The sequence below is a fragment of the Anopheles stephensi genome, chromosome 2 (genome assembly GCF_013141755.1).
Source record: "Anopheles stephensi strain Indian chromosome 2, UCI_ANSTEP_V1.0, whole genome shotgun sequence".
NCBI lineage: Eukaryota > Metazoa > Arthropoda > Insecta > Diptera > Culicidae > Anopheles > Anopheles stephensi.
In genome coordinates this window covers 527777-538346 of record NC_050202.1, presented here as the reverse complement: position 1 = coordinate 538346, position 10570 = coordinate 527777, and the positions used below count along the sequence as shown (strand labels likewise).

The following is a 10570-nucleotide window of genomic DNA, read 5'->3' as shown; positions in this document are numbered from 1 at the left end:
TTGTGTGTGTTGTATTTCCGTTCACCTCCAGTTTCAATTGTACGTTTGGGCTACTTTGTAGCAGCAACGGCGAGAAGAAAACGGGTCAAAAAAGGTCGAAAGCTCGGACATGTTTTGCTTTCAATCGACACCACGCAAGCTGCAAGTAGTGTTGTGGGTCGAAATGTTTACGGATGCGTTTATGCTGCTGGATGCACACATAAAATTGTTAACAATAGTACCAAAAGGTAGCAGAATCGAACATAAATAAGATCGAATTAATCGCATATTAAGATTCTTTATACCGCGTGGAGAAAACACGATCCCTATCTCCCTTCGACAATCGGTGAACAAAAAGCGTAACGATGTGAAAACTTCAATCGCAATTCGTAGAGATAAAAGTAATGCCTGTGTATTTGTAGCTCGGTTTGGTGAACATAGGCTGTTGGGCGATAAAGAAAAAAATATGAATTTTTAACAGCTCCAATAAAAGAGCACGCGCATCCGCACACGCTAGAAGGGGTTTGTTGCCTCACGCGGCATTGAAGTCTTTTGATGCGAGCTCGTTCTTACAGTCGTTTTGAACTCATTCGGACAGTCATAATTACTTACCAACACTTATTATTTCTCGTCGTAAGATAAAAAAATTGCAGATTACACAAACAGGGGAACATATTTCGTTTTAAAAACAGGCACCTTCTGGTGTATGGTTTATTTCAATTGAATATACTACATTTTGCTAACAATACTTCAATCTCGGGGCAGTTCTGTTTTGCTTAGCATAGTGGAGGATATCTTATTGCTTCAATTTCGTTTACCTTGCCTACTCAGTTCTGTGCGAAACGATTCGCCAAAAAATAATTTATTTACGAGTCACGAGAAGGAATCTTCATAAAACTTTGAAAATGAAATCCGTTTATAAAACTGTGAAGGAAAGTGATTTGTTTTACCGGCCAAATGCTTCCACGTGCAGACGAACGTTCTATCAATTTTCCCTAGTTGTTACACGTAATTAGCTAGAGCTTGTTGTGAGCCAAGAGCATGTCGTTATCAGCGGTATTAGTTGGGATGGAAAGAGTTTATTAGCTATCACTCATACTAATTGTATTGCATTTATCGCCTATACTATGATGAAGCGTAGGACAAATCGATTCGAGTTGTTAAGGTATTGTTTGATGTTAATGGAGTAGAAAAAATCTGGGTTTATTAGTAATACAAAGCTAGGAAAACAGTTGCAGTTGTGTTTGTAGCTTGCTTTAAAGCCTAATTGTTGAATTACCGGAATCGGAGATGGATATTTGTCCTACGCATGCTAGTGATGGAATTAAAATATGTCAACTGTATTGCTCCAATATTTAAGTCCAATCAGTCTTTATCTGCATACGTTAGTAGTAGGAATTGTTTTCGTTTAAGCAGTATCTGTGCTAAAAACTAATCGAAGTTAACAATTTTCATTGCTGGAGTATTCGTACAAGGTTTTTTGAATGTGCACACGAGGGTCCGATCATCGATCGGTTTTAGTATCATTTGCTATGTGCAGTTTGTTTCTTGTGTGCTTTTGACTAGATAAAGTATAAAATCTATGAGCAAATAACAGCCTATTGCCTTTTCGCGCTACTACGTATGAATCGTTTCATCGACAACGTGTTGATGATCGACGAATTAAAAAACAAAAATCTCCTCTTGAGTGGCTGGTTTACACTGTCTAAAATAGCAACATTTTTCTCTCTGTCTGCTGTCATACGTACATTGCTCACAAGATAATATCTAGGATCAGACACTGGTGCCGTTTCTTTCGTGCCGTAGCATTACAAGATGGACGTTATATTGCATGTGAAAAGGATGAAAGAGGTAATCATAGTGAGTAAATGCTTTGCCTAGTTTTGGTAGCCAAAAAAGTGCTGCACCATTTTTTCAATAATGGCACTGGTACTGTCGTTTGCCGATGAATGCATCTAGAAGAATGGCACGACTTTCGTGCTCTATTGCATTGTTGTATGGGAGTGTGGGTAGATTCTTAAACTGAGCTTCATAGCGGAAGGCACCATGGGTTGTTTTACAGCTACATTCAATATTTGCAATTCCAAACTTGCGTTGATGCGCAAATAGAACACAAAGAGGTCTCACTGCTCTCAAACCTTGACAACAACGATCGGTGTGTTTACAAATAACTTACATGTGTTAATATCACAATTTCATTTGCGTGCATAAACTCAGCATTCTAACGGACACGTCTAAGACGACTTCGAATATCATTCTATTATTTATATTATTTACATTTACAGACACGGCACTCTGCAAGCTTCTAGATGTGAATGCCAACTGTTCGGGGCGAAGTGTTCAGCGGTGCAGAAGCTCTTAATTGCGCTTGTGTGGACTGCGGTTGATGCTGCTGCTGCTGTTGCTGCTGTTGCTGCTGTTGCTGGCTACTGTGAAGTTGTTGTGCTTGCATCTCGGTAGCGAGACCCGGCAGTGGTTGCGCAGTGCTCGAGTGGTACTCGGGTGAGCGTGGCTGCGATCGAGAATCTTGATGCTGAGCTGCGAGTTGATTATTAGTGCGGTTGTTTGGCGCAACACGGGTAAGTTGATAGCTATTGCGAACGTTTGAATGTGTCAGTGAGATGTTCTGCTGATGCTGCCGTCGCTGGTTATTGGGCACATCGGGCAGGGCGAACCGGAGCTTCTCCCAGAACAGTTTATCGCCCCATTGGAGATAGGTGTTCGTTTTCAGATACAGCCGAATGTCGGGATCGAGATCCTTCTGCGGCACTTCCCCGAGCAAAATAACGATCAAGCGACGACGTCTATCGCGCAACACCTGATGGTGTGCCGACTTGAACTCGAAACGACACCATTCGGATTTGATAAAGTTCTCGGAAAGCACCATAATGGTACGCCGGGACGATTCCACCGCCTGCAGGATGTTATCAGCAATGTACGCACCGACGGGAAAGTCGCGATAGTGAAGGCACAATTTATAGGACGGGTCTTCGTTCTCGAGCATGGGTGCCAGCTCCTCCGCGACGAACGCTTCGTCCTTCGAGCTGTATGATATGAATGCGTCGAACAGCTTGTCGCGCTCGTTTTTGTCGATATCGGCATTCCGGTAGAACAGGCGCACACCGAACTTGGAATGGAACCAAACGCGCATTTCCTGCCGGAACACGAACAGCACCAGCGTCAGAATAATCACCAAAGAAAAGCCGAAAAGACCGGTTACCAGTAACGGAATGTAGCCCTCGATCGGCTGCGGTGAGAGAATGGTTTTTCGCGAGGTCAAATTTCCGTTGATCACATTTTCGAGTGGGATGGCCCCGGTACACAGCGTGGAACTGTTATCGTAGTACACCAGGAAGTCGCCCGGGATGATGGCGGTGGCAGTGCCATCGGGCAGCGCATCTTCACCGAAGTTAGCGATCGCGTTGGATACTGTGCCGTTGCCGTGCATACCACTGGCAGTGGCATTGCTCGATACGTACGAGGCACATCTTATCTTGTGCCGATCGCGAACAAAATCGTACGTCTTGAGATACTCCTGGAATCGCGTCACGTAATCACATTCGCAGGACCAGGGATTGAACGCGAGCCTGATATCGTTCAGCTGCTTCGGCAAATGCCAAACGTTAAACTCCACGATACGATTGTGATCTAGTCGCAGGATCTTCAGCCCGTGCAAATGATCGAACGTGTGATTTGCGATCTGCGCTATGCGATTGTACTGAAGGAACAGCTCCTTCAGACTGTCGAGCCCCTCGAACTCGAACCCGTTCAGCGCGGTCAGCAGATTGTGATCGAGCTGCAAAATTTCGAGCTCCTTCAGGCCGTAAAACGTGCGATTGCTCACCGTTTCCACGCTCGACCCATTGAGGAAGAGGATTTTGAGCCGTTTGCGGCCGAGGAACGCGTGGCTCCCGAGCGACCGGAAATTGTTGCCATCGAGATAAATCTGCGTCGAATCCATCGGGATCTGATCGGGCAGTCGATCATCGTAGCCGGCCCGCGAGCAGTCGACCACGTTGGAGCTCCAACTCTGGTCGTGGTAGCAGGTGCACTGCTTCGGACACTCCATCTTGCAGTCGCAGGCGTAAAAGTCACAACAGTGACAGAGGGCGAAGCAGTGTGTGTCGTACTTGCAGAGAAATTGATTTGGCATTGCCTCGACGAGCGGCACGTATGTGCGGCCGCGATTGTACAACAGCTTGCAGTAGATGCTATCGAGATCCATTAACCGGGGCTGCGTTCGCGAATCGATGTTACTTTTTTGCAGCCAGTTCAGATTGCAATCGCACTGGTAGGGGTTGCCGCCGATGTAGAACTCGGGCAGCGGCCGGTCATCGGGCACGGCCGATATGCGCAGCGCGTTCGGATCGAGTGTGGTGATCTTGTTGCCGAATAGGTCCACCCGGGTCAGGTTGGGCTTCTTGAAGAACGTGTACGATTGCACCTTCGAGATAAGGTTGTCGTTGAGGTACAGCAGCTCCACACTGTTGGGAATCGCACTTCCGGTGATCTCGGTGAGCTGGTTGGAGCTGGCATCGATCGTGCTCAGCGCGAGCTGTGACTCAATCTCGAAATAGTTGCCAAGTTCGGTGATTTTGTTCGCGTGAATATCTAGCCACTGCAGCCCGGTGGGAATGAGTGCGTAATCGAACACCTCCAGATGGTTGTCGCTGATGTTGAGCCATAGCAGATTGGGCAGCTTGGTGAACAGGCCGGCAATGTCCGTCAGATAGTTCCCGTCCAGCCGAATCGCTTGCAGCTTCGTGTTGTTATCGAAGGACGATTGTTCGACCGTTTTGAGCCGGTTTTGGGACAGATTTAGGATGTGCAGTGACTTCATTGCCTCGAACGTGCCTCGTCGGATGATTTCGATGTTGTTTTCGGTGAGCCGCAAGCCGTACAGATGGGCCATGTGACGAAAGCTGGCATTGTCGATGCTCGAGATGTGGTTCTCGCCGAGATCGAGCGTCCGCAGCAATGGCACATCGTACAGTGCATCCGGCACCTGTAGCAACTTATTGCCGTTCAGGTGCAGCTCTTGAAGTGTGGAGTGATTGCGCAACGCTTGACGATCGATGCGTGAAATGCGATTATAGTCTAGTGAGAGCAGCGTTAAGCTTTTCAATCCACTGAACGTGAAATGATCGACGGTGGACAGCCGATTGTTGGATAGAATCACCGTATGTAACGCGGTGAGCTCAAGGAACGTGTTTTCAGCTATGCTTTCGATGAAGTTCTCTTGCATTCGTAACACCTGCAAGCTGGTCAGATCGCGAAAGATGGTGGGCTCGAGCTTCGATATTTTGTTGTTTGAAAGATCGAGCAGAATTAGTTTCGTTAGTCCTCGAAACGTGGCGGGATTGATCCATTCCGAGGTAAGCTCGTTGTTCGACAAATCCAACACTAGAAGCTGCTTCAGATCGCTGAAGATCCCCGGCGCCAGCACGTTCAGACTGTTGTTCTGCAAGTAAATCTCTTTGATGTGTTTTGCCTCGGAAAACAGCTCCGGTGGAAGATTGGTGAGCCGGTTGAGCGAAATTTCCAACCGTGACAAGGATACCAGTCCTTCGAATGCACGATCGGCGATATAGTTGAGCCCGTTGCTCTGGAGCCGTAGATCGGTTAGCTTGCCAAGGCCGGAAAATATGGCAGGCGGCAGGTTGTCGATGGTGTTGTGTGACAAATCGAGGGTAACGATGGAGCTGCCACATTTCTTCGACAGCCGCGTACTCAATGACGCGCTGAAATGGAACACGGACAGGTCACGCAATCGATTGTGAGTGAGGTTCAGATAGGTAAGCCGCGACAGCGGACAGATAAATCCGTCCGGCACACTCCACATGTTGTTCTGGCTGAGGTCGAGCCTCTGCAGCTTGGACAGCTCACTGTTGAACACTTGCGGCGCAATGTCCAGACTGATCGACGACCAATCGGTGTTGTGCGTTCGCAGCGTCAGGTTGGTGAGCTGCTTCAACCCTTGGAAGGATCCTTCGCTCAGATTAGCGATTTTGCAATACTCGATCGACAGGGAATGTAGCTTGGTGAGTTGTTTGAAGCTTCCCGGACTAAGGCTGCTTTGAAAGAACAGTCCATCGTTGCACTGTAACCGCAGCCGAACGGTATTCTCAGGATGAAGCACACTAAAGTTCGTATTTTCGAGCTCACTGTTGATAGTCCGTAGCCGACACAGGAGTGTCAGATCGTCCTCCGAGTACCCATCCCACCGGCACTCGTCGGGCGCCTGGTTCACCAGCGATTTACTCAGCGAGGCGCCAAACACACCGAAAATGGTGCCAAACATCATCGTCAACAATGCCGGTGAGGGGCGCATTTTGATGTATTGTTTGGTTTCGGCCTGTTCACACCAAACACAAAATCACATACACACACGCACGCGCACACCTCACGGCACACTGCTGTGCGCCGAGATACCACAGGCAATAAAATTGTGCGATATTCGATCGCCACCACTCTTCAGCAACACATTAGACGCGATAAGATGAAGATAGACTCTTGATAATCATGTTTTTAATTAAAGCACTGTTTTAATCTTCTCTCTTTCGGTTATGATTCACGTTTTCGCACCTTGCATTCGATAGGATTAACATACTAGTTTAACAAACGGTTTAGTGCGTTGCTCTCAACATCAAATCTTACACAAGCTTTAGCTTTCACATTGCACTGTAGGCATAAGGAGCACTAACGACGTTTCACTTCACTTAATCCATCTTTTTTCTCCGGTTCAACATGCAACTTACAACTTTTTTTCGACATATTTTGCAAAAACTAGATCGTTTCTATCACAAAAAAACGCAGCACATCACGCGGTCTTTTTCTTTTCACATACATCGCTAGGGCGCACTAGACGAAGTTAGGTTTGCACTGGTAACGCGAGTGAGGCAGAAAAAGTGGCACCGTAGGTTCATGCTTTTACCGACGGCATTTTACACTCGCACTCGTTGTCGCCCAGACAACAGGCACACTCGAAAGAAATATACTCTTAAGGCACGATCACTTCTGCACACATTACGATGTCATTTTATGTTTGCAGTTGAAAGGCAAAGGCTTGCAAATTCAATTTAGCAATTTATTCCTCTTATTCACATGATCACAACTTCACATCTTCCCGACGGTAATTTTCAGTGGGATCTTAATTTGGTACAGAGCATCGTACACACTCAAGTTTCACGCTCACGATCACTTTTTCTCACGCACTGCAGCTTAACAGGAAGAGTACACTTTATCACTGGAGTGGTGTATGTAGATTCTAATTCGATTATGATTAGTGTTTCGTGACCTCAAATTCCGCCACGTTACGCGTTTTCTTGAGGAAAATCCCTCCACAGATGGTGTGTATGCGCCCTTTGCATTCCACTCAGAGACTGAGCCAGCAGTTCAGTTCTGAGAAATTCCACGTATCCGTCTTGGCCGAACCGTCTTGCATCCAAAGTGGGTCTCTCCGTCGAGTCTTTCCGCTGAGCGGAGCTTTCGAATCTCTCGCAGAGCTGGCTCGCTCACCTGAAAGCACGCAGTTGCGAAGGACCGATCACACCACTACACAGACGCGTGGGACGGATGCAATCATGGCTGCCGTTTATTCGGTAGGAACGTGATCAAGAGTCCGTGATGTGCGGTGAGCAGCTCTTTTTAAGTTGGAATTTATATCGCCAGTTTTTTGCCCCGTTCGATCGCGCGATCTTGTGCACGATCGTGTGAAGAGAGTCTGCCGTAGGACAGTCTCTCAGCATCTGTGGGCCGTAGCTTCAGAAACCAACAAATGTAATGCACAATCCAAAGCACGTACACTCACAATCCACAAACACAGCCATGCGCACACAGGATGCGCCTCAAGGTGATAGAAAAGTGTGCTCTTGTTTACCTCATGCTGCTTATTGTTGTGCGATCTTTTACACGTACCGTTGTGACTTTTGGTGGCAAAGGTCCGCCAGTGCGAGGGCTGCAGGTCACTCACAATCGATCGCGTGAATCAGACGCGGCTAATTTGGCGAGGAGAAATTTTAATCGATTTTCCACCAGACGGCAGAAGGCTGAAGTCTCCCTTGCCAAACAGAAGTTGTGCCATCTGGGGGTGAAACAATTTTAGCACAAATGAACAATGTGACGACCGCTCTCAATTTGTTCGTCTTACATGGGCAGCATCTAAAGCTTTCCACAAGAAAAATGAACGTAAACGGAATACAACACAGGCTCAAAGTCGGCGATGAGTGGAGTCACAAATTTACGGTAGAACGATATCGGTATCATCAATCTAGTGATAACATGTTTAACCTTGTAGTTTATGTAGACCGTAGCAGCATAGAAACCCACAAGAAACCATTATAAAATGACGCCAATAACACGCTGACAAAGCTTTGCTCGACAAGTGCACAATGAGGGCTCAATGTAGCAGAAGACATCAACTCACCGTTAGACGACAAACCCGCATGAAACGAACCAAGGCGTGTGTGTGTGTTTTTTGTGCTGGTCACAATGAAATGCGTCCACTCTGATGACAGGTTGATGCTGCTGACAGTTTATTGTCAAGCTGTTTCATCCTTTACAACAAATTATGGTATTTGAATTGTTTCGAACAATTTTTGCTGCATATAAATAGCTGCATCTCATGTGACATGGTGTGATAAATACTTTTAATTTTAGCAATGTGAAGCTCGTTACAGAGACAGATGAATGTGAAGAAATCTGTTGCTTGCTTGCACCATACCCAGTGCAACATACACGAGAGAGGGTTAAAATGGCAAATGCAATTGCACTTTCAGCTCTCCTGCGAAGCCCTTCATAATCCGGTCAGACTAAGTCTAGGCTCAGAAGAGAGGATCGCTTGCTTGTAACTACATACCAGTTAAGTCAAACGGCTGTTTTGATCTCTTTCTTGTCTACGGTTGAAAATTGTAGCGTTCGTTCGCGCTTGTGTAGGTTAGGAAAAGCCGAGCGATCTTGCCAGTAAAGGTAAACTTACTTTTTCTGTGAACATGATCCACTCACACAAAGGTACCGGTGGTACGGGTAAGCCGTAAGGGCAGCATACGCTGAACATATGTTGTGCGTTTTAATATTTATGCATACACAGAGGCTTTTTTCATTCTCTCTCCGCTGTGTTCCACTCGATCCGTGAAGAAGGAACAACAGCAGCAGCAACAAAAAACGCCTCTCGATGAATTCCTGTTCATGGAGTTACGTTCAGGTTGCTGCTTTTGTGTTGCTTCACCAGCAAGAAACCGGATCAATTATCTCCTTTCGATGTTCGCCGGACCGTGTTGGTCTGTCGGAATTGCTCCGTCGTCAGTACGGGCGCACGGGAGAGGATCGAGTGTGGTTTCCGGAGCAGCAGCAGCAGCAGCAGCACTGGCAACGGCAGCAACAGCGGCAGCAGCGGTGGCAGCGTAGGCTCGTTGTTTGTGCGATGGTTTCATATTCGTATCAACTCCGGCTCGTTATGTTTTGCGGTAGAGCAAGAGCTGCACCAAGAAAGACGTTAGATATTTTCGTTCTATCAACCTCCTGCTATGACTTACGGGAAAATTGTGGTTTGCCGAGGATGCAATTGCGTTGCGCTCGCGGATGCATCTCGACCATCCAGCCGTGGAAAGACATATTTTTGAGCAGCACTACTCCACAACCCATTTCAATGACAGATAGGCGAAGAATAGGTTCTACTAGAGAGCATAAAATTAGTCAAGTCTGAAATTGGATTCTTCCACCAGGAAGCCAATGTTTATCCTGACCTGTGCGTGTGTGTGTGAGAGTTTGTTCCGAAAACCGATCGCTTTTGCCTCGCTCCATAAATATCATTAGCAATGGCAGCCGTGTGCAGTTGGCCACAGTCGATAAAGGCAGCAAGCGGCGTCCTAAATGATTTCGTTACGATCGCTTCCCGAGATCGTCGATAACCAATCATGAGTGGAATTATAAAATAAGAGGTGCTGAAAAGGATATGCGTTGAGAAATGTTTCTGGTTTATTAGTGATTGAATAATGTGTAATAAAACCGTAAATATCAAGCCGTCATATTTATAGATTGTTTGTTTCTGCCTCGGATCATTCCGCAGTTCCCTGAGAAATGGGCTTTCCGTATATTATAACAAGATATGCCTCTCGTCTGTCCGTTTCGACATCTATTCGGCAATCACGCGTTTGTCTGCTGGCTATGCGCAGCGTTTACCACGTTTCAATTGCTAAAACAAGCTAACCAGGAGATGTTGGACGGCAACCCAGCAAACGCGCTGGTGAAGACGGCCACCACCACCAGCCACTTCTCCCACTCTCCCATCCCCCCCTCCCCTCCCACCCTTCCTTTTACTCCAGCCAACACCGCCACCGGGGCAACGTGGTACGGATGTATCGCTTCAAGAAGTGTGCCGCCGCTTTGCGATCCTCTTCGTCTCGTTCGCTTCCTTTATAATTAAGTAACGAAAAACTTGTTTTGCGGCTAAAGGAAAGAAGGAATATTTTGTGTTAACAAGGAATCTCCACCTCCTTGCCCACGGGGTCATAGCGGCGGCGATGGGATAAGAATGTTTGGGATACAAGGCGAGAACTTCTGGAGCTTTCAACGTATCGAAGGTTTTCTACCG

At 46.8% G+C, this 10570-nt stretch overlaps 1 protein-coding gene across 1 annotated transcript; it reads right to left on the bottom strand.

The window, feature by feature from the left end:
• Nucleotides 1-654: 654 nt before the first annotated feature.
• Nucleotides 655-7686, bottom strand: LOC118503337 (toll-like receptor Tollo). The gene has a single exon (XM_036036502.1). The coding sequence runs from the start codon at nt 6308-6310 to the stop codon at nt 2285-2287; it is 4026 nt and encodes a 1341-aa protein (XP_035892395.1). The 5' UTR covers nt 6311-7686; the 3' UTR covers nt 655-2284.
• Nucleotides 7687-10570: the final 2884 nt, after the last annotated feature.